Source organism: Pyrus communis, chromosome 2 (assembly GCF_041283825.1).
Source record: "Pyrus communis isolate YQ-2024b chromosome 2, ASM4128382v1, whole genome shotgun sequence".
Lineage (NCBI taxonomy): Eukaryota > Viridiplantae > Streptophyta > Magnoliopsida > Rosales > Rosaceae > Pyrus > Pyrus communis.
Genome location: NC_142566.1, coordinates 23,785,139 through 23,807,912, shown reverse-complemented (window position 1 = coordinate 23,807,912; position 22,774 = coordinate 23,785,139). Strand labels below are relative to the sequence as shown.

Sequence of the window (22,774 nt, the reverse complement as noted above, 5' to 3'; positions counted from 1 at the left end):
CAATTGAAGTCACTATACTATTTACGGAGACCCCGAATTAGGCCGGATGATAACTTGTTGGGCTTAAAGTTGACTCTTGAGGGTTTATGATACATCCTCCACCCAATAGCAAACTTATTGCTTTTGTGGCCCAATCTATGAAATTGGTTGCTTTCTGGCCCAACAAGAAGGTACTATTTTTGTTTTATTGTTATTTAAAAAAAAAAAAAATCATTTTCTTGAATTTTTTTACTTCGTTTATATTTCACAACCAAAAAAATTTATTTTCTTCGTTTAAATGATTCATGTAACTTTTTACAACGATATTATACTATAAAAGGAGATGAGGATTAGATCAAGTCACACAATAAGTCAATCATTAACTAAATATCGAACTTAGAATACATCATCTTCATCCATTTGAATTCAACTTAAAAAGTTTTATTTATTAGTAAAGAGAAAGATTACTAATTTATTGAGAGAACAATAAATTTTGGGTAAAGTACAAAAAATTACCTCAATTATTGGTGTCACGACCCTTTCATACCTCATATTTTAAAATTGACAATGTCATACCTCATCTTTAGAATTTGGTCCAATGTTATACCTTCTGTTACTTAGCCGTTTACTTTTCAGTTAAATGCTGACGTGGCTTGATCTGGATCCCACTTTCTGTTAAAAAATTAATAAAATATTATTAAAAACTAATTTTTTTTTAAATATTAAAAAAAAAAAAAAAAAAATCCCACTTTCCTCCTTCTTTTGCAGGTTCAAGTTTTTTTTTTTTTTGTCCTCCTTCTTCCTTCTCCTCCTTTTGCAGATTCGGGTTTTTTTTTTCTTCTTCTTCTTCTTCTTCCTCCTTTTGCAAATTTGGGGTTTTTTTTTTTCTCCTTCTTCTTCCTCCTTCTTTTGCAGATTCAGGATATTTTTTTTTTTTTCCTTCTTCTTCCTCCTCCTCCTCCTTCTTCTTCTTCTTCTTCTGGGTTGCAGATTCGAGTGTTTTTTTTTTTTTTTTTTGGTTTTTTTTTCTTCTTCTTCTTCTTCTTGGGATGCAGATTCGGTTTTTTTTTTTTTTTTTTTTTTTTTTCCTTCTTCTTCTTCCTCCATCTTTTTTTCTAGGTTGCAGGAAGGGCCTGGAAGGGAAAAGAAGATGAAGATGGGGGAGAAGAGAGAGAAGAGGGAGGTTTTTTTTGGGGGGGGTGAAGGGTACGAACATAAGGCTTTTTATTATTATTTTAATATTTAAAAATTATTAAATGATTTTTTTAGTTTTTAAGTGGGATTCGGATCAAGCCATATCAGCATTTAACTAAAAAATAAATGGCCAAGTAACGAAAGGTATAACATTTGACCAAATTCTAAAGATGAGGTATGACATTTTCAATTTTAAAAGATAAGGTATGAAAGTGTCGTGACACCAATAGTTAAGGTAGTTTTTTGTACTTTACCCATAAATTTTTTATTTATTCTTAAAAAGTTTTATTTAATTTTTTTTTATATGTAAGTTGATTCCTATTATATGATTTCGCCTTCCACAAGTTAGTTAAACATAAAAAATTAGCCTAACTACTTATTTATTTATTTTTTATAAAAAGGATACCTACTTACGATTTTATCACGCTAGTCCATTTAAAAAAAAATAGAAGATTTAAAAAGACATTTCAACCTTTCTGATCACCATCATTTGATTCCTCGTACCAGAAGTTGAACCTACGACTGTATAAATTAGGCATTTATCTTAATTATGTTTCCAATATAAATGACACAATAATCAAATGGGATAAAATACCACACAAAAAAAAAATAATAATAATAATTTAAATATTTTTTATAGTAAAAAATAAAAATTCGGCAGATATAAAAGCAGAGACTGGCTCTGCTCATTTTCTTGAATCAATTCCCAATCCTTTTGCTTTTTCCTTCTCATCTTTCCCTCCTCTTCCAGAGGGTTTTTTTTTCCTTTCTTTTTTCCCCCTTTTTTTTTTTTGGTTTTTGGTTTTTTATTGTTTTTCTTCTTCTTCTTCTTCCTCCCTCGTTTCCCTTGTAATTTCATCTTGGTCTTCGTTTTTCCCTGAAACCCTAACCCTAAAATTGCAATTGCTAAGCAATTTATATAACCTCCCCAATTCTCTTCGTTGCGTGAGGAGGACGATATGCAACAGCAGAGGTTCAAGCAGCAAGCCATGATGCAGCAGTCGCTATACCAACACCCTGCCCTCTTAGGCGCCCCTCAGGTTCTATTCTCCCTCCCTCTCTCTCTCTCTCTCTCTCTCTCTCTCTCTGGTTTAATTTGTTCACTTTGTTGGGCCAAAAGTTTGATCTTGTTAGCTGTTTGGATATGGGTATTTGTTTGTAGGTTGAAATTTATGCTAGATGTTTGATAAAATGTATTTTTATTACCATTGAAATTATTTATTTTCGGGGATTTTTGTTTTTGGTTGATCTGTGTGCGGCTTTGTGTTACAAGGATCCTAAAAGTTGGATTTTTTTTTCCAGAAATTTCTGTAACTTAATTGGAATTCAGCTGAAATTATCTAAATTTATCTGTTTAATGTTGAAATTTTATGTCAACTGTATTCATGTAATGCTGTATACTTTCTGGGTACTTATTATCCATTGAGGAACCTCATTGTTATACATATAATGTGGCAAACTACTGTTTGGTCTAGTAGCTTATCGTGCTCGTTATTATTTCCTTGTTTCTATTAATCTACTGTTCGACTGAGGGCGTATAATGTGTGCACATCAGTCCCGGTAAATGACCGAGCACCTCTAAGTATTAGTATTTGTTACCACTACCTATATAAATTGGAAAATTGAAAAGGGAAAACTTTATCGGGATTGCTCGAAACTGATGGGGGTAGCTATTATACATAGATTGGATTCTTTCTGTCAATTTTGTTATCATATGCCAGCTTGTCTCCAAGCCTGTGGTCGTCTTTTTTTTTTTTTTTTGTTTCAACCATTTGTTTGCTTATGCATCTCTTTTAAGTTTTTGTGGGGAGTGTAAATTCATTACTTCGGCTTTTTTTCCTTTTCCTTTTCCTTTAGTTTGTTTTTTTTTTACATTTTTTTTTTTGCAGATAGAGCCTATCTTGAGTGGAAATCTGCCTCCTGGGTTTGATTCGAGTACTTGCCGCAGTGTGTGAGTGTTGTATAGATATTTTTCTTTTTCTATTTTATTTTATTCTTCTTTACAACTAGCTTCCTTTGTACTCGTTGAAAATAGTTTGTTTTCTTGCCTGAAATGTTTAGTTCGTATGTTAATGAATGCAATCTATTGTGCTAATAATAGTGTGCACAAGCATATCAGGCACAGTTGACCTTTTCTGCCGCACATATATATATATATATATATATATATATATATTTGGGATGGGTAACGTGTTATTGTATATTTGAAGCATCTGCTAGGTAGAATGCATTTCTCTGTCATTTTATCAGATTGCATGTTATAATGTTGTAATTCGTGAAACAATGCAGTTATGTCGGAAATATTCACCCACAAGTTACCGAACCCCTTATGCAAGAAGTTTTTGCCAGTACTGGTCCACTTGAAGGATGCAAGCTCATAAGGAAGGATAAGGTGGGGTTTATTTTTGCCTACTTTGTGCGTTTTTCTTTGGATGGGGAGGTTAGGACAGATGATAGATTCTTCTTAGTCCTGCGAGAATTTTTGTTTGTTTGTACTATTTGAGGATGAGCTGTGGGTTCATATGAAATGTTGGTACTTTGCATTATTTTCTTTTAGATGTCCTCGGTAGACTTTTTACTTGCGTTTTTCCTCAATGCAGTCATCCTATGGATTTGTTGACTACTTCGATCGTAGGTCAGCTGCTCTTGCTATTGTGACCCTTAATGGCAGGCATCTGTAAGTAAAAATCTTTACAGAATCATGTTGGCTCTCGTTTTTTTGGTGTGTCTTTTGCTGAGTGTGCTGTTTGTTCAGATTTGGGCAGCCGATTAAAGTTAATTGGGCATATGCAAGTAGTCAGAGAGAGGATACATCAGGTTTGTATATGCATCAGTTATCATGGATCAGTGTATGCATTAGTTATCATGGAATGATGTGTTCCAAAATTTTAATTTCTTATGCTTGTTATGTTGGCATGCAGGTCATTTTAATATTTTTGTTGGTGATCTTAGCCCTGAGGTTACTGATGCTACACTGTTTGCATGCTTTTCTGGTTATTCCAGTTGTTCGTAAGATCCACTTCCATGTCTTTTGTTTTATTTATTCAACATTGATGTTTACTGTTATTCTGCTGATGTCTTTTGATATTTTGGGTTTTTTTTCTATTGGATAATTGATGTACCTCTATCTCAAACATACTTGGCTGTTTAAATTAATTTGATCTAATTGCTGTCAATAGAGATGCTAGAGTTATGTGGGATCAGAAAACTGGGCGTTCAAGGGGCTTTGGGTTTGTTTCTTTCCGAAATCAGCAGGTACTGAAATTATTAAACATTTCCTTTTGCGTTTTTGTTCTTACTCCTTGTTTTCTGGTTGGGCTCGTTATATGATTGTGCCACTGGTTTTTTTTGGTTCAGGAGGCCCAAAGTGCAATTAATGACTTAAATGGTAAGACAATGTACATTGTTTTGATGGAAGTTTATTTCCTTGCATATGTTATTTAGATTTTGGTTAGTGTGACTACCCATTAAGAAGTTCTACGATGACATAACTCTTAACTTGATATCTCAGGAAAGTGGCTTGGAAGTAGACAGATTCGGTGCAATTGGGCCACAAAAGGTGCTACTTCCAGTGATGACAAGCAGAGTTCTGATTCTAAAAGTGTTGTAGAGCTGACGAATGGAACATCAGGTAAGCTGCTTCATTTGTAACAAAACAAGTTTCTGTAGTTGCTTATGTAGAAGTAACATTGGTTTTGTGTTCTCCCTTGTATGTTACTATCCTTGATTTGAATGAGTGGTGTAGCTCTCGTTATTGTTATTCTTGATAAATGTGTAAGAAACTATTATTTTTGTTTTATGAGGGCATGTTTGTGAGGTAATGATTTGTCTTTAGATCTTGCATCTTAAATCTGTTGTCTACTCTTCGTTTTCCAAAATGTTTTTTTTAGTTGTACGAAATTATCTTGAATTGGAATCAGAAATCTTTGAGTAGTGAAGATGTTAGATAAGATGTTCACTTTCTAATTTTCTGCCATATTTGTGTTCCCATAATGATGAGCTTACTGTTTTTGTGTTTTCCCTTGCAGAAGATGGTCAGGAGAAGCCTAATGAAGATGCTCCAGAGAACAATCCTCAGTATACTACAGTTTATGTGGGCAATCTATCTCCTGAGGCAAGGATTTCTTTTTTAACTTTAATTTTTAAACTGGTTGTGGATTGGCTATATCTTTTCTTTTCGTACTGTAATTACAATGTTCTTATGCAAATGAAGTCAAATACTGTCTAGACTAAATACATTTGAGTCTGAAATTTCTGTTAAAACATAGGTAAATAAAGTGTGCAAGAACCGACTTCTTCAGCAAACTAATGTCAGCTTATCACCTCACTGTTGGTTTTGATTGTGCTTTTATATGTATATGCGGTGGGCAGCTGGCGCATTTTCAAAACTGCAAAGTTACCAATGTTATAAGGTCATAGGTTAATTGCGTAGTAGTGGTAGGATCCATGGGCAAACAGCTCTGGTTAGCATGGAACTCCCATTGGGCATAACAAATAAATGTCTACATTTGTCAAAATTGCACAAGAAACAATGAAAAATGTTGTAAATAGGATTTACCATTATTCTGCAGGTTACTTCAGTTGACCTCCATCGTCATTTCCATGGCCTTGGTGCCGGAGTTATTGAAGATGTTCGGGTGCAGCGAGATAAAGGTTTTGGGTTTGTGAGATACAGTACCCATTCTGAAGCAGCTGTAGCTATCCAGTTGGGGAATGCTAGGTTTCTGTGTGGCAAACCAATTAAGGTACACTCTTGGCGGAGCTCACAATTCAGTTGAATTACCAACAACTGACAAATTTTTGGCAAATATGTTGGATTTTAGATGATTGCTTTTTCTTAGTATTAGAGTGTTGACTGTCGTGTGGAGCAGGCACATATGCTTGTTTTAAATGTTTGCAATATGTATATGTCCTAATGGTATTGTCAAATGATCAGTTGGCTTTACCATCTGATGTTTTATATATTTGCGATATGTATATGTTCTAATGATGTTGTCGAGTGACCATTTGGCTTTATCTAATGTGTTCCGTTTCTGTTAACAGTGTTCATGGGGCAGCAAGCCTACTCCACCAGGGACAAGCTCGACCCCCCTACCGCCACCAGCTGCAGTTCACATTCCAGGTTTCTCAGCCGCCGACCTTGTGGCCTATGAAAGACAAATGGCATTGAGCAAACTGGGTGGTGCCCAAGCCCTCATGCTTCCGCAGGGTCAGCATGCACTGAAGGCAGCTATGGGGATGGGTGCTGGAGCTAGTCAGGCCATATACGACGGTGGTTACCAGAATTTAGCAACAACTCAGCAACTCATGTACTACCAGTAACTGAGTCGGAACACCCTCCGATATACCTCGACACTGAGGAATAAGTGTTTGAGAAAACCTGTAGGATGTGTAAACGTTTTTCGGTTTTCCCTTTTTTCTTTTCGTTTTAAGGTGTTTTTCTTTGTAATTTTTAGATTTTATGTATCTTTTTAACTTATACCTGCACTGTGTATATGGATACTGTGCTTTTATTTTTAATATTTGGGGGTTACGACCTTACTCAGCTTAGCATGATCTTATTTACAGCTTTGTATTAGCGAGTCATTGTGGGATTTCATATTACCAAATGAACAGTCTAGATGGCTTCAAGAGCTTCGGTTGGAAAGACTTTATGCATACCCCCGTCGGGATTCTAACATGTAATCGGTTGTATATCTCTTTCTCTTTCTCACTTGTCAAGTGACCTAGTTACACTGTCATGTGACGAGAGAATCATAATAGTCGCATCCAAAATTCTACCCTAGTAGGGCCACAAGATTTCTGACTCGTCTGGTGGATGAGACTGGTTACGAACATCATATAAAAATTTAAAGTGGACTATTGCACATCCGACTTTAGTTGTGGATACATGAATGATCTCCGCACTTATTTTTTTTTCTTTTGCACACTATTGTGCATTTATCTCTTAATTTCATTATTTTATTTAATACGACGGCCAAAATTACACTTGGACTATCAAGAGAGAAACATGCGTTTGCTTTATTTAATCTCATGATTAAAATTACACATGAAATTGTTGAAAGAGAAACAGGTGTACGAAAATCATTTCTCTTGTAAATATATTGGTCTTACAAGTCTTTTCCAGGGCAGTGAGACTGATTGAACTGAACTTTCCAGGCATCAATACTCTATAGGGTATGGATGCTCTCTGTTGGTGGACACTTAATTTTGGGGGGTCACTGTCTAATTTTTGCTGAAAAGTCTTCAAAAATGGGGTCCAACTGTGTCCGATTCAAAGGAGAAAGCTTTCAATCGAATGGGACTGGATTTGTATACTTTATCCTCTTCAATTCGTTCGATTTCCATAAAAGCATATTTTATAAAAATATTCCATAACAGTAACACAGTAAAAGCCACTAATTAGCACTAAAATAAAGACTAGAACAAAATCTTTTTTAGAAACTGTCTGCCATACGAAATTTGAACCATTACAATATGCAGAATCATGAAACTCGAGTTTTGAGATTCTGTAATACGAATACAGTCTGAACCGTTAGATCAGCAGAACAATTCGATACTCTCATCCAACCATGTATAATTCAAATCAAGATTTATACTTGTTCTTTATTATTCAAAATTGTTCATGTTTGTCATAACAAAATACAAGCTCGATCGATACCATTTAGCCAAAATTTTCCTTCTCTTTTCCCCTCTTTTTCCAGTTAATCGAAAAAAAAAAAAAAAAAACCTAATATCCTCATATATATATATATAGAGTGTATGGCCGTCTATGTAATTATCTGCCTTAAATCACAAGAATCCCAGTAGAGAAGATGATCTCCTCTCTCGAACACGATGATCTCGAAGCATCTGCAGATCTCAAAGCTTCTGATCTGCACTGCTCTTTCCTCTCATCGGCAATTATCTGGGTTGACCGACATTCAGTGCTACAAAATGCCTTTTCTCCTCTGTAAAAAATAACACATAAAACATTAGTCACCTAATCAAACATAAAACCAACAAATAAAAGCTAAACACGAAGAAGAATGGTTTTTAAGGTTTTTTAACCGCTCTTCTGTACTCAAGTTCGAATATTTTACCGCTGGTTTAGATTAGATTAATTAGAACATCACTCGAATAAATGAAGAAGAAGAAAAGATTGTCAAGGTTGTATACCTGTACATGTATATGTCCTTTCCATGAAGGCTTTTCTTGCACAAATGGCAGCAACTGAGAAAATCCGACGTCGGAAAAACCGAGCTTTCAAGATCATCGTCACATATAGTCAAACCACCGTAACCGGTACGGCAGTGCATGGCACTTCCCGCGCAGTCACCTCCGTCATAGTACACCTTCGTACACGGCTTGTTTTGTCCACGAAGAGTCACGTAAGTATAATTCTCCAGACTATCTTCCTCAAATTCTTGGCCACCTCTTGACGAAAACCCATCACTGTTTTTACCCGAGTTCACGGGAATCGGGTCGGACCGGTTCCTGTTCGGACAGAACACGCCGTATTTTGCCAATATTTCACGTCCGTTATGGGCTGATTTTTCCAAGGCAGCTAATATGCCCAACCCTACACCGCCAACGTCATAGCTCTTCAAGCCTCTAGGACTTGGAGAAGGTTGCATCTTGAGGTCCAATGGACTTCTAGGGCTTGTCTCCGTGTCGGAAAACCCGGCACGGTTGCCGGAAACTAGGAGTTCCGATATCTTTCCGATCATCGGGAAAGGTCTCTTGGCAAACTTCAACATAAGAAAAGTGAAAGTGTCAAGCGTGTTTGGAATGCTCTTAGGTTTTAGGCTCCTCAATATATGATGGTGGAGTGGGTGGACATGGGACTTAGCCCATGGTTTTGTTTTGGAATTATGTGGGTGATGATTGTTTTCAAACACCCATGAAATCATTGAGTTACTTTACTTTATGGGAAATGAATTTGGTACGAGAACTTTATAATAAAAAGCACTTTTTCTTTTTTAAAACACTTTATTTTAATATGTTTGTTGATTTTATTTTATTTGTTCAATTCAATCACTCATCAGTATCAATAAAGAAAAGAGTATAAATAGAAAAAAAAAATGTATGCTCATCATTTTCATTTTTCATTCTCGTTTTATCTTTCTATCTCCTTTCTATCTGTAATTTAATTCTTATTCGATTTGTTCAACCACCTGTTAAAAAAGAAAATTTTAGTTCAAATGATGAAGTTATAAATCTCAACCGCTCAACTGTTTAGAAAATACTAACGATGTGTTCACCAAATTAACGACAACAAATCAGTCAAGTACTAAAAGAATGATAATTTTTAAAATTAAGATTTATAAGTTCATCATTTTAGATTATTTCTCTGTAGAAATAAGAGTAAAAACTGGATGCGAAAATCACTTATTTCTTTAATTATTTCTAAAATGCTATAGAATGGTATTTTGTAAACCACATGTGAACTCTCTGATAGAAGCGTGATTGAATTGTATTGGTAAACTCTATCTCTATTAGAAAAATCGTTCAGATGTGGTCTACAAAAATTATGATTTCTCTGAGATCAACCTACTTATTAAGTATATGATTATTATTTTATCATAAAATTGGTTCCAATCAGTCACTTTGTCAAGAGGCAATTGTTTAGGAAATGTCCTTTTCCAATTATTGGGACCACATACTCAGTCAGGGCCCACCATAAGATTCCTTGAGCTTTAGCACCGTCGGATCGGTTTCACGTGTAAGAGATCCAAAGGAATTGGGCAACTGCAATAATTACGAAACCACTAAAACCACTAAAAGAGAGAGCTGTATGAGCCCACAGAAAACTGGGGGCCCATTTCCGGCATTGAAAGCGATGCGGGCCTGGTTTCTTGTTCGCAACTTAAAATGACTATAATACCCTTGCATTATGATAGTCCCATAAGGGGACAAAATACAATTTGTTTGAGAGTATAAGCTGTCTTCTATGTTTTATATTCTCAATTTTTAATTGGGTTTCTAAAACGTGTAGTTTTCATATAACTTCTGTGTTTGTTTGAATGTTTGTTTTTAAATTTTAGAAAATTTATTTATTTTAAATATAAAAATTAACTTATTGTATTTCAAATGAGTTAAAATAAAGATACAAGATTTCAATTCATGTTGTGAACACATCAAGCATATTCTAATCTGTTAATGTCGATAATAAGTTGTTAAATTTTTTGAGAAACACGCATTATTACTATTTTTATAGGCTTGTGTAAATAGCTCTTAATTAAGAAAATTAAATTGTTATTTCAAGAATCTACTCAAACATTTTAAATAAATTTTAAAGTATGTAATTATGTATTCAGAATAAATCATGCTTGTAATTTAATATTGAGAGATATTTAGTGATAAGATTTGTTTTACTTTTTTATGTGTGGTGATGAAAGCCTCTAATCTTCGTGTCATCATTTGTTTATTTAACATTTTTCATTTTTCATATAATAAAGAGGAACACCAATTCAAGGAAAGGGAAAGGCTTTACTATTATATTACCAGCATAGGGCAATTTGGTCATTTGGCGAAGTACATATTTTACAAGAAGAGAAAGCTCCAAAAACGTCAACAAACCACGACGGGGCCTTGAAAACCATGTGTGGCGATATTTCCCCGCACATAAACATAAAATTTTGGATTTGTCACAGGTGACAGTAAATTCATTCTATTTAAATTTATTTTTGTATAAAAGTAAATAAGACTATGATGAAAGTCTACGAGAACAATTTATATACGACGAATTTACTCCTTCGTAGTGTCTCGGACGCCACAAAACAATAAATCCGTCTAAGTCGACACTTCTTTCAGTGGCCAGCGACAGACCTAAGAATCATATATACACGAGAGGGCGTCAAGATGTTGACAGCATTCAATTATTAATTGCAAAACAACAATTAAAATATAAAAAAACTAAAATATATTGAAAAACCAAGTACCCTTCAACTTCAACTTTCTATCTTTTAAATTATAAATTTTAGATGTAAGATGTGGACGTACCATTTTTTACGTTCACCTTAATATTCGAAAGCGATATCACCTTTTGGCTATGTATGGACTTTTGCTACTCCATTATGTTCTTTGTTTTCTGGTTAAAACTACTCCATTTTGTTCTAGTCTTGGACAAGCTGATCAAATATTCACCAACCAAGTTGAGCTTCTTATGAACCTGTTTGGGCCCGAAATATTATTGCTGGGCCGAGCAGCAGGATGTGCTCGGCCCAAGGAGATGATAAATACTATGGGCCGAATAATAAGGCCCGGGCCAGCTGGCAGGGTCGGCCAAATCCCATCGGAGGTAATCCGGATAAATAGAAAGGTCGAGGAAATCCTGATGCAATTAGGATTCTCGACCAGCAAGGAATGAAGTCCCGAAAAGAAGGAAAATTCAGAATCCCAGTAGGAGTAGGATTGTTCGAGGAAGAGGCGAATTGGGAAAAGGACTCCCGATCCAAATCGGAGTCAGATTCAAGGAATGGGGGACTATAAATACAAGAAATCATGCAACAGAAAAAGAGCTTCACAATCAGCATACAATTGCCCTGCGCAAAACCTCTCAAACACCTTGAGTTTTTCCTTTTCTTTTCCTGCCGACACACCTTCAGTTTGGATAAACAGCACTGTGGAAGCACCCGGCGAGCACCTTCAGTTTGGATAAACAGCACTGCTGCCGCAGAATCAGCCGACCGAGAAGCACCTTCAGTTTGGATAAACAGCACTGCGTCGAGGTCGACCGATTATCTATCCAAGTCTCGGTCGAGAAAGGTTTTCGAACCTTTGTTGGCAGAGGTCACCTTGCTAAGCTTTCTCGGCATAGTTAGGTGTTACGAATCGCATTGCTCGGCGTACAGGACGCCGAGTGGTTTTATGATTGGATACTCGCAAGTAGGTTTCAGGGTTCGGCATTCCGACGGCCGAACTACGTTTACCATCAAGACATACATCACGTTCGAGTACCTGTGCCCATACACCTTGGTCTCGATTCGACGTGCTTATACTCTCACGAATATAATCACGGTGACCGAATCGGACTCCGACGATTATTGAACTCCGCAGAATTGGCAGCCTTGTCTTCAGGCTGTAGAACTCAGAGTACGAGAGCGTTCCTTCCTCGGTCGCAATCGCAAGATACAGAAGTCAACGACGCGCTCCAAGCGACATCAACAAATTGTACTCCTCGGCCGAGCTCGGCCGACGAGTTGGCACGCCCCGCATTCAACCGAAGGACGTAGTTAGCTTACTAGTTGCTCGGCCTGCGCGCCACGTAGGTTTTGTAATTATTAGGGTCAACATTTTGGCACGCCCGGTGGGACCATTTGTGCTAAACCTTCGGAGTTCATGACCATTGAGACACGGTCTACGAAGCAGAAAACAACCATGGGAAAGTCAACGATTGACTTGCCAGTGCAAGGCCTTGGGCAGGATTTGCACTCTACAAAAAATCCGATCATAATTGCGCCGCCCGAGGCCACAAGTGTAATACGCCGAGAGAATGAGGTCTGTCTCGGCGGGCAACCTTACAACCCCGCAGTCCCGAATCAAACAGCTGGGATGTTCATGGAAGGGATTGTGGAAGATTGTGATGACGATGGTGGGGAAGGTTCCGATCCACCAACTAGGACATTCCTTCGGAGACGACTAGATGAACAATATCGTCAGGTCGAGCAGTCGATTGGTCAGAAGATGAATGATTTGCTAGACGCAATACGTAGTAACAGCGATACACAGACCAGAATGCTTGAACTACTGGTTAGTAAAGCCTTCGAAGATGGCCAGGTCGGCCAGCCTCGGCAGCTCCCGACGAATTTGCCCATCCCAGCCGAGAGAGGGTCCGCTCGGCCACAACCAGTCCTCTTGGAAAGAAGAGGACCAGGAAATAGAGCCGAGGGACCAAGCCAGGGAGAAGAAGCCGCTTCCGTAAACATCACCGAAGTCCAGAGAATGATTGACTCGGCCCTGAAGAAAGGGCCGAAGTTTCCAAAATTTATCCATCCATACCCAGCTTATGTAGAAAGGTTTGAATACCCACGAGGATTTAAGATCCCCGATTTCAGCCTCTTCGCCGGAGAATCATCTTTATCCTCACTAGAACATGTGGCTCGGTTCACAGCGCAGTGTGGGGACGTCAATAGCGATTTCTACAAACTACGGTTGTTTAACTTTTCACTGACAGGCTCAGCTTTCGCCTGGTACATTAATCTTCCACCCAACTCCGTGCAAAGTTGGGAAGAGTTGGTCGAAAAGTTCCATGAACAATTTTATCGGCCAGGGATGGAGATGTCCGTATCGTCGTTGGCCAGGATGGCTCAAGCATCTGACGAATCTCCAATGGAATACCTAACAAGGTTTAAGTCGGCCAGGAATTGGTGCCGAGTACCACTCCCGGAGGTGGAGTTCGTCAGGATCGCCCTTAACGGATTAGACGTGGAGTACAAAAAGAAGTTTCTGGGGGCAAATATTCGAGATATGTACGAACTTGCTCAACACGTCGAACAATATGAATATCTGCTCCGAGAAGAAAAGATATCCAAGTCACCATCCCGGGGGACGTTGTATAAGAACCCCACGGTGAGCTATGCATCGGCCGAAAGTGAAGACCCTCAGTATGTTAGTGTGGATGCGGCCGAGATAATAATAGACAAACCCTATGTTTGCAAGGCCTTGGCGCAAGTAAATACCAAAGACGCCAAAACCCGTTTGGCCACCGAGGAAACGAGTAAGTCATCAAAAGTATACACTTTTGATATCACCAAGGCTGATGCAATTTTCGATCAATTATTGGCAGCAAAAATCATCAAGCTTCGGCCGGGACATACTATCCCTAAGGCCGATGAATTAAAAGGAAAGATATACTGCAAATATCATAATTCTAATAAGCATGCAACCAATAATTGTGTTGTGTTCCGGGACACAATTCAAAGTTGGATCGAAAAAGGAAAGTTGAAATTTCCGGAAAAGATGGCGGTCGATGTTAATCCTTTCCCTTCCACAACGATTGGTATGGTGGATGCTCACCTTCCCAGAAACAAAGGGAAGGCCGAATATGTCCCGGTGCAGCATATCCGTAAAAGGAATGGTCAAACAAGACTAAAGCTTGATATATTTTCAAATGCACCACCAACGGAACAATCGGTGCGACCCGCCGATGAGCCGATGACGAGGTCAAATTCCGACGAAACTTGTGGATCGAAGGTTTTATGTGACCATTGTAAAACAACAGTTGAACCTGGGAAGAAATCTTCAACCCCACCAACGGCCCCTACGGCGTCATCAAAGGGATTAGGTCCACGACGTCAAGTGTTCGACCGACTCGGCCCACAAGTAAAGCCGAAAGAACAGACCTCGGTCAGGCGGCGTCTTGACTTCGCCGCACCCTTCTACAATGAGGATTATTATTCGCGCAATGCCCACAGTTCGGGCTCGCCAGTTGATCGCAAAACTTTCAAACCACCAAGGACATCGGATCAACGCTGGTACAGTTACAATTCTCCGACAGGTTTGTATACGGCGCTGTCCAAATCCCAAAAACGTCGTCGTCAACGGATAGATTGCATGGCTCGGCGACGAGAAGCGCAGGCCAGCCCGGCCAACACATGGCAACCAAAAAAGGCCGTGGAAGATAGTAGCGAACGGCCAACCCCGACTATCATGACCGAGTTAGCCGAAGGCAAGAAAGTAGCGGATGCTAATTTCGAAACCACCATTGAGGAGGCTGAGAAACGTATTAAGATCCTTCTCCGGCCTGGGGAAACGAGAGCTCGTCTAGAGTACTTTACACAAGAGGCCGAAAGGAAACTGTCTCCGTTACCACCGCGCGAGCCGTTTATCAAAATACGGCGCAACTTACACCCTCCATTCCTCGGTGCATCCATGGAATACATGCGAGAATTTCATAAGAAATACTCCGCAAATGATTTGTACGGACTCCCCAAGGCATGTCAGGAAGCCCTCGACTTAGCGCTGACTTGTCCCGATGCCGAGCAAATTATCCAGAAAACTTCTGATCCAGCCATTAAAGCTCGGTTTCAACATATACGGGAGGCTCGGGTCCTGGGTTTTGAGGTCGATCCTTATACAGATATCGACACCGCCGAATTACCCTTCTCGCTTGAAGACCTCCAGCATTTACGTTATCATTTCGAAGTTTTCTCGGCTGTATCGCTTTTCGGCCTCACGGCCGACGAGGAACAACGGATAGCACGGTTGGATACGTATCTAGACACGAGGAACGCCCGTATTGCCTATGAAGAACGAGCCCGTGTAACCAAGGATCAACATGAATCTTCGGCAGTCAACATTGTCGAAGGAAATCGCCCACCCACATTCGATTTGGTTCCTACTTCTCAGATACCGGCTCTTACCGAGGAACTCAAAAGTTTAATTCAGGATGTTCCGCCAACTACTACTGAGGCTAGTTCTGCAGACGACAATGACCACGAGCCAATGGGTCCCTCGGTCCTCGAACATATGGAGATCAGTATGGTCCACGTCCTACCAGCCGAATTTCAGCCAGGTACCCACCAGTCGAATTTCTTGGACGGGGACGTAGTTACCGAGGAAGCAACGCAAGTAGACTTCGTCGCAAACGACGACGATAGAGAAAACCGAAGCGGGGACAACCTTACGGCAGCTTTGGCCGAGCTATTTCCCCGCTCCCCTTCGGTTAATCTCCAACACCTGAAGCCGTTGTATGTCACGGCTCATATCGAAGGATTCCCCATTTCTAAGGTGTTCGTCGACTGCGGCGCCACAGTCAACATTATGCCAATCTCCGTCATGAAGGCTTTACGCCGTTCTGATAGTGAACTCATTCCGTCAGGGATTACTATGAGCAGCTTCGTCGGTGACAAGTCTCAGACCAAAGGCGTACTTCCGTTGGAAGTTAGCATTGCCGGTCGTCAACATATGACAGCTTTCTTTGTCATTGATTCCAAGACCGATTATAACGCATTACTTGGTCGCGACTGGATCCACCAAACCAGTTGCATTCCGTCATCACTCTACCAAGTCCTCATCTTTTGGGATGGCAAATCGGTCGTGGTCCACCCAGCCGATAACCAGCCATTTGAAACCAACATGATTCAGGCTCGCTATTACGATGATCACGTCGGCTACATCACCCTCCAAGGCCTTAACGAGGATGGGCGGCCGACGAGAATTTCGGTACAGAAAGTAATTGAGGTCGGCGCCGAGACTGTCCAACAGGATTCGGCGAGACTTGGCTTGGCAGATCTAGTCACCAACGCCGATGATTGAGCACACCACGCAAGAAAGGCGTCAGGCCGCGGTTTCATCTACAATGGAACGTCTGCTGGCCCATTGGTACGCCATTACCAAGCAACCGCACTCGGGCGTCAATTTAATCGAATTTCTGGCCGAAGCAGATAACGGCCCCGTTCTTTCTTTCGATAAAGTTCAGGCTGCGCCGGCCGAACTCGAAGACCATCGGCCTCAAGTCAAGGACCCGTTGGAGGAAGTTAACGTAGGCACGGCCGAGGATCCTCGAACATTGTTTATTAGCGCGTTACTCCCACCGTCCATGAAGGTCGAACTACGGAAGTTACTCCACGAATTTAAAGATTGCTTTGCGTGGAGCTATCATGAAATGCCCGGCCTCGACCGAAACCTTGTAGAGCATGAGCTACGCATCAAGGAGGGGTGTAAACCTTTTCGACAGCCTCCTCGACGATTTTCGAACGAAGTACAGCTCGGCATTAAGGAAGAATTAGTTCGGCTTCTGAAAGCCGGATTTATTAGGACCGCACGGTATGTCGAATGGTTGGCCAATATCGTCCCCGTGTTAAAGAAAAGCGGTGCCCTTCGCATTTGCATCGATTTCCGTAATCTAAATCTGGCTACTCCCAAGGACGAGTATACAATGCCGATTTCAGATTTATTAATTGATGCCGCAGCTAATCATGAACTGCTCTCTTTTATGGACGGTCATGCGGGTTATAACCAGATTTTCATCGCCGAAGCTGACGTCCACAAGACGGCTTTCCAATGCCCGGGGGCACTTGGTACTTATGAATGGGTCGTCATGCCTTTCGGCCTCAAGAATGCCGGCGCCACATACCAACGAGCCATGAATATGATCTTCCACGACTTAATCGGTACAATCGTCGAAGTTTATATCGATGATGTGGTCGTGAAATCCAAACGTCGTCAAACACATCTAGACGACCTGAGGCAAGCGTTCCTTCGCATGCGCAAGAACAACCTCAAGATGAACCCGGCCAAGTGTGCTTTCGGTGTTTCGGCCGGTAATTTCCTAGGATTTTTAGTGCACCACCGCGGTATCGAAGTCGACGAAAATAAAGCTCGCGCCATCATTAGCGCCCCACCACCAACGACAAAGAAGCAGCTCCAGTCGTTACTCGGGCAGATAAATTTCCTCCGTCGCTTCATCGCCAATTCGGCGGGTAAGATGAAGGCATTCTCTACGCTCTTGAAACTTAAGGATACCGACAAATTTGAATGGCGCGAAGAACATCAAATGGCATTTACACAAATCAAGGTGGCTCTTTCAACCCCACCCGTGCTCGTTCCACCATGTCGCAACAAACCCTTGAAATTATACATTTCAGCAGCTACTGAATCCATTGGTTGTCTCCTCGCTCAAGACAACAATGGAGGGCGTGAACAAGCGATCTTTTATCTTAGCCGAAATCTGAATTCACCAGAGCTCAATTACTCCCCTGTCGAAAAACTGTGCTTAGCTTTGTTTTTTGCTGCGTCCAAGCTTCGGCATTACATGCTCCCATCAGTAACGCAGGTCATCGCCCAAACAGACGTAATTCGATACATGCTCACTCGGCCTATTGTCAAAGGCCGAATCGGGAAATGGACGCTCGCGTTATCCGAGTTCAGTCTTCAGTATGTACCCCAAAAGGCCGTCAAGGGGCAAGCTCTCGCCGATTTCTTGGCCCAACACCCTTCTCCTTATGGTTCTGAGGGAGACAACGTCGATATCGGTTTCATCACCACGCGCGATAGTCATTGGACTATGCATTTTGATGGTTCCAGCACTTCGACCTCGGCGGGTGTGGGAATTGCAATTCAATCGCCTGCCCACTGCCGATGGTATTTTTCCCTCAAGTTGGATTTCAGCTGCACCAATAATCAGGCCGAATATGAAGCCCTCATTATCGGCCTCCACGTTTTACACAATCTACGGGCCTCCCGCGTTCTCGTCCTCGGTGATTCCGAACTGGTGATTAACCAGATAAACGGCCTGTTTCGTTGCATGAGTTGTACTTTAGCGCCCTATCACATGGTCGCCACCTACCTGGCCGAGTCGTTCGAACGGATCACATTTGAACACATTTCACGCATCCACAACACAGACGCCGACGAACTCGCCCAGATCGCCTCCGGAGCACAACTCAAGGGGGGCAAGCTAGGCCGAATTGCAGTCACAAGTCTGCGCTCATACCCAGCCTTGATTAATCGGCAAACTCTCCAGCGCGCACACGTAATACGCACAAGGGTAATGTCTCTCCCATCCTTGCTAGAACGAGGAGATCCCGTGGAAATATGTGATGTCGAAGTAGAACCAGATGATTGGAGAAGGACGATGTTACGATACCTCGATAACCCCAATGGGAAACATGACCGAAGAACGAAGGTCCACGCCACGAATTACGTGTCGTACCAAAATGAGTTATACCGCAAGGGCGAGGACGGGTTACTACTATTGTGCCTCGGCCCACAAGAGGCCACCCAAGTAATGGCCGAGGTACATGAAGGAATTTGTGGGGCACATCAGTCCGGACGAAAGATGCGTTGGTTGCTCCGACGACACGGTTATTTCTGGCCCAATATATTAAAAGATTGTATCGAATATGCACGGAGATGCGTCCCATGCCAAATTCATGGACCTGTACAGAGAGCCCCGGCCGAATTACTACACTCGGTCACTAAACCTTGGCCGTTCAGGGGTTGGGCAATGGACGTAATTGGCAAAATCACGCCATCATCAGGGGCAGCGAAACACGCGTGGATAATGGTAACAACTGACTATTTCACTAAGTGGGTCGAGGCAAGGTCATACGCCGAATTAACTGCTAAAGAAGTATGCAACTTCGTAGAAGAGAATATTGTGACCAGATTCGGCGTGCCAGAAACGATCATAACTGATAATGGCACTATATTTACGGCCGATAGGTTTAGGGAATACGCGGCAGGTTTGAATATCCGACTGGAGCAATCTACGCCGTATTACCCACAGGCAAACGGGCAGGCCGAGGCAAGCAATAAAGTGTTGATCGGCATCCTTGAAAAAATGGTAAAAGAGAAACCAGGGTTGTGGCATTTGAAGTTAAATGAAGCATTATGGGCATACCGAACTTCACCCCGGTCGGCTACTGGAACCACTCCCTACGCGTTGACTTATGGACACGACGCTATGTTACCAGTCGAATTGAGTATAAGCTCGTTGCGAGTAATTGAGCAGAATGATTTGTGCAGTATTGAATATAGTCAAGCGATGCGACAAGAGTTAGAAGACTTGGAAGAAAGTCGAATTGACGCGGGTAACTTGTTGATAGCACAAAAGAAAATTGCCGAGCGAGCATATAATCAGCGTGTAAGACAAAAAACGTTCGGCGAGGGAGAACTGGTGTGGCAAACTGTGTTGCCTGTTGGAATAAAAGACCCCAGATTTGGCAAGTGGTCGCCAAATTGGGAAGGGCCATTCATCGTTCACAAAGTCCTCGGCAAGGGGGCATATCATCTAAGAGATCGGACGGGTTCAGTTCACAAATTACCGATTAATGGAAAGTTTTTAAAGAAGTACTATCCAATTACATGGGAAATGCAAGAGTAAGACCATTGTATTGAGAGCAAGACGACCATTGTATAGCAAAACGACCATTGTATTGATAACAGAAAATCATTACAAGTACAAATACAATGATGAACTCCTAAGGGGTCGAGGGGAGGTAAGTCTCAAGGGCAGCTTTCAGCTCCAGCCACTTCGCCTCGCTCAAAATTATCTCAGCCTGCCGCGTTTTCTTGTTGCACTGCAGTTGCTGGATACGCCGTGCGCCGGCAGCGAAGGCCGTCAGCCGAGACTTGTTAGCCTCGAAATCCTTCTCAAGCTCGGAAGCAGCAGCCGACCTTTGACGTTGAAGGTCAGAAATCTGACGCTGGAGGTCAGAGATCTGGAGATCAAACTCGGTCAGCTTTGCTTTCTTTGCTTTGAAAGCCTCCATCTCTACTCGGCCAGCCTCATGCGCAACCTTGGCCACCTTCAAATCGTCCTCGGCCTGTAGGGCACGCTCAAAGATAAGAAAGTGTTGCCGAGTCCGCTCCAGGAGGTCGGTCAGGAAAGAGATGCCCTCCGGGCTCAGGTGACCACCGCTGGCAAGGTCATTAAGACACTCCCCAACAGAGTCAAGGCCCTTGCTCCGGAGAGCTTGGGAAGCAGTCAGAGATAGGACTTCGTGCAGCTTCACGAAGACTTCGGCGGGCGTGTCTTCTGCCGATTCGGCCGGAGCTGCAGAGGAGCCGACCTCCCCGGTCGTGCTTTGAAGCAGAGCGTCAAGTTCCACTTCCCACGATGGCTGTGCGCATAAAAGGAAAATGTGAGGGAAAGTAAGGCGTGATATGGTGCATAAAGAAAAAGGGGATTGTTTTAGACCTGCTGAGAGGAGACTTCGGCCATGCCCTCTGGGTCATTGCTCGAACCCAGGGAGCTTAATGGCCGAGCCCAGTGCCTTAGACCGCTACGCAATTCACGCGGCCGATGGAGTTTATCTACATTTGATGGCCACGACGGCGGCCAGGAAATATAGACAACGCCCCTCGGCGCGTAAAATTGCCGGTGAAATGAATGTTCAGGCACCTGACATTTAATATCGTTTCAAAAACAATGTCACAAAAAACTCAAAACACAAAAGAAACAATACTTACAAAGGCCGAAGAGACTTCCTGTGGAGGAATGGGAGGGTCTTCGTCCTGCGGGTGGATCGGTGACTCAGCCGTGGCCTCAGGATCGACCATGGGTCTCTTGCCACGTTCCGCCGCAGTAGGACGTGGTCGAGCGGTCACCTCGACTACAGGAGGAGGATGGACGGGAGGAGAGTTGACTGGTCGACGGCGGCGTTGCAGCGGGACTTCGTCACTCTCGCTCTCCACATCCTGAACAAAAAGAGAACAGTTAGCATTACGATCAGAAACCTAAGGAAGCAAGTGAAAACAGAATTATACCTCCAAAACGACCGGTGGAGACAAGGGTGCCTCAGGTGCCGCGACCGACTCCGAAGCTAGAGCGGGTGCGGCGTTTGGATCTGCCGGGGAAACGGCTGGAGGATTCAAGGTTGGGGAGGCCGCGGCTGCCGGCACAGATGGAGAGCCGGCGGGAGCAGGCGTCCCAGTAGTATCACTGGGAACGACATGAATTTCCCGGTCGCCCTTCTTCGCCAATTTCTTGACACGTTTAGAAGGGCGAGGGGTCTCCTCCGCAGGCTCGGCCTCTCGGTGGGGGCGCTTGGAAGGCACCGTTCGCTCGGTGACAAGGATTGCCTTCTTGGGCACTAGCTTCTTCGCCTTTGGCACCGCAGCGACTACTTCGACCGCTTTCGACCCACGACCCCCTGGAGCAAAGTAATTAATAACAGGGACGAGAAATAAAACAAAAGGAGGAAAGAAACGGAAATACTACCTTGGGCCGACTCCTTAGGGTGAGTCGAGGATGCTGATCTGGGCCGATCGCCGAAGATTTTCTTTACCAGATCTTCGGCCGGGGCGCCGAAGAAGTCTCCGGTATATTCCTCCCACCAATCCCCGAAGGTGTCAGTTCCCAAAGACTCAGGAACCGTCGGCCGAAGCCGAAATTTCTTGCACTTCTCCTGGAACTCCTGGTCTGACGTCTTGCATTCCCTTTCAGAGGAACCAGTAAGACGTCCCCGACTTAGGAGCGACCGAGAGGCGAGCAGGGGGACTGGACAGCCTTGAAGATAGCCGAGCTGCCGGGCGAGAAAATGAGGGTGATAAACCTCCCAGCTGGCTCGGCGAGCATCGCAACCAAGAGGAAGGTCGCGAGCCAAGACAAACGACCCCCAGCGCTGGCGGATGCCCGCATCCTCGGACTCGGCCCATGCTGCCGTAGGGAGTCTAAGCGAGGATGGGTACTCCTGGCGCCGGCACACCAAGAACTCGTCATCCGAGAGGACGTCGAGGCTGAGGAAGTGTTTGAAAACCTCGGCTGCCCGGTGAGGTGGCGCTGGTCGAGAGGCCAGTTGAAGGCCGAGGGCGGCCGTTCGCTGGAAGGCAGGAACCTCCGGTCGAAGGGTGGAGAAGTAGACCTGCAACCAGAGTTGGAACACCCAGAGGGGTCCGTTCTGGTGCGGGTCGATCTTGCCAATGGTCGCCTCGGCCAGGCAGCGGTAGAGGTTGGCGAGGATGGCTGGACTGAGCGCCAGCAAGCGACCATTAGCCAGTGCCTGGGCCACCGGCATATTCTCCACCAGGCATTTATTTGACCTGGTACAACAGATGAATTTGTTGTACCAGTAGAAGAGGAAGGCCTCGTGCTCTCCCTTCCTAAGACCTTCTTCGCCTCGGCCGGCGAAGTGAAGAATGAGCGTGTTATAGTTGAAGAAATTCTTGTGCA

General features: G+C 42.8%; 4 protein-coding genes across 6 annotated transcripts; 2 read left to right on the top strand and 2 right to left on the bottom strand.

The window, feature by feature from the left end:
- The first annotated feature begins 1,790 nt into the window (after window positions 1–1,790).
- Window positions 1,791–6,714, top strand: LOC137746795 (oligouridylate-binding protein 1). Of its 2 annotated transcripts, XM_068486800.2 has the most exons (12): window positions 1,791–2,213; window positions 3,063–3,124; window positions 3,463–3,565; window positions 3,774–3,850; window positions 3,929–3,990; window positions 4,095–4,182; window positions 4,353–4,428; window positions 4,531–4,561; window positions 4,685–4,804; window positions 5,202–5,287; window positions 5,745–5,918; window positions 6,217–6,714. In XM_068486800.2, exons 1-12 carry the CDS (start codon window positions 2,133–2,135, stop codon window positions 6,493–6,495), a joined length of 1,239 nt encoding a protein of 412 aa, XP_068342901.2. In that variant the 5' UTR covers window positions 1,791–2,132; the 3' UTR covers window positions 6,496–6,714. The 2 variants fall into 2 exon arrangements, with proteins under 2 accessions (XP_068342901.2, XP_068342902.2); XM_068486801.2 differs by lacking the exon at window positions 3,063–3,124 and having other exon boundaries at window positions 1,870–2,213.
- A 1,036-nt stretch (window positions 6,715–7,750) lies between these two features.
- On the bottom strand, window positions 7,751–9,080 carry LOC137748217 (cyclin-dependent kinase, putative (DUF581)). The gene is made up of 2 exons (XM_068488331.2): window positions 8,332–9,080; window positions 7,751–8,123 (listed from the first exon to the last, which is right to left on the bottom strand). The coding sequence occupies exons 1-2, from the start codon at window positions 9,063–9,065 to the stop codon at window positions 7,961–7,963; spliced, it is 897 nt and encodes a 298-aa protein (XP_068344432.2). The 5' UTR covers window positions 9,066–9,080; the 3' UTR covers window positions 7,751–7,960.
- Window positions 9,081–17,653: 8,573 nt separating this feature from the next.
- On the top strand, window positions 17,654–20,013 carry LOC148698783 (uncharacterized). Its single transcript, XM_088679007.1, has one exon. The coding sequence runs from the start codon at window positions 17,654–17,656 to the stop codon at window positions 19,982–19,984; it is 2,331 nt and encodes a 776-aa protein (XP_088535133.1). The 3' UTR covers window positions 19,985–20,013.
- LOC148698782 (uncharacterized) lies at window positions 19,990–21,284 on the bottom strand. 2 transcript variants are annotated; one of them, XM_088688124.1, is made up of 2 exons: window positions 21,073–21,284; window positions 19,990–20,723 (listed from the first exon to the last, which is right to left on the bottom strand). In XM_088688124.1, exons 1-2 carry the CDS (start codon window positions 21,160–21,162, stop codon window positions 20,082–20,084), a joined length of 732 nt encoding a protein of 243 aa, XP_088544250.1. In that variant the 5' UTR covers window positions 21,163–21,284; the 3' UTR covers window positions 19,990–20,081. The 2 variants fall into 2 exon arrangements, with proteins under 2 accessions (XP_088544250.1, XP_088544253.1); XM_088688127.1 differs by lacking the exon at window positions 21,073–21,284 and adding an exon at window positions 20,801–20,994.
- Window positions 21,285–22,774: the final 1,490 nt, after the last annotated feature.

What these genes read in the sequence shown, in the direction of transcription:
- LOC137746795 (XM_068486800.2), top strand. Translation starts at nt 2,133, where the DNA reads ATGCAACAGCAGAGGTTCAAGCAGCAAGCCATGATGCAGCAGTCGCTA. An exon ending in CCCTCTTAGGCGCCCCTCAG is followed by an intron (nt 2,214 to 3,062) that starts GTTCTATTCTCC and finishes TTTTTTTTGCAG; the next exon opens with ATAGAGCCTATCTTGAGTGG. An exon ending in TGTGTGGCAAACCAATTAAG is followed by an intron (nt 5,919 to 6,216) that starts GTACACTCTTGG and finishes TTCTGTTAACAG; the next exon opens with TGTTCATGGGGCAGCAAGCC.
- LOC137748217 (XM_068488331.2), bottom strand. Translation starts at nt 9,065, where the DNA reads ATGATTTCATGGGTGTTTGAAAACAATCATCACCCACATAATTCCAAA. An exon ending in AAGGACATATACATGTACAG is followed by an intron (nt 8,124 to 8,331) that starts GTATACAACCTT and finishes TATTTTTTACAG; the next exon opens with AGGAGAAAAGGCATTTTGTA.
- LOC148698783 (XM_088679007.1), top strand. Translation starts at nt 17,654, where the DNA reads ATGGCATTTACACAAATCAAGGTGGCTCTTTCAACCCCACCCGTGCTC.
- LOC148698782 (XM_088688124.1), bottom strand. Translation starts at nt 21,162, where the DNA reads ATGGTCGATCCTGAGGCCACGGCTGAGTCACCGATCCACCCGCAGGAC. An exon ending in AGGAAGTCTCTTCGGCCTTT is followed by an intron (nt 20,724 to 21,072) that starts GTAAGTATTGTT and finishes TTATGCGCACAG; the next exon opens with CCATCGTGGGAAGTGGAACT.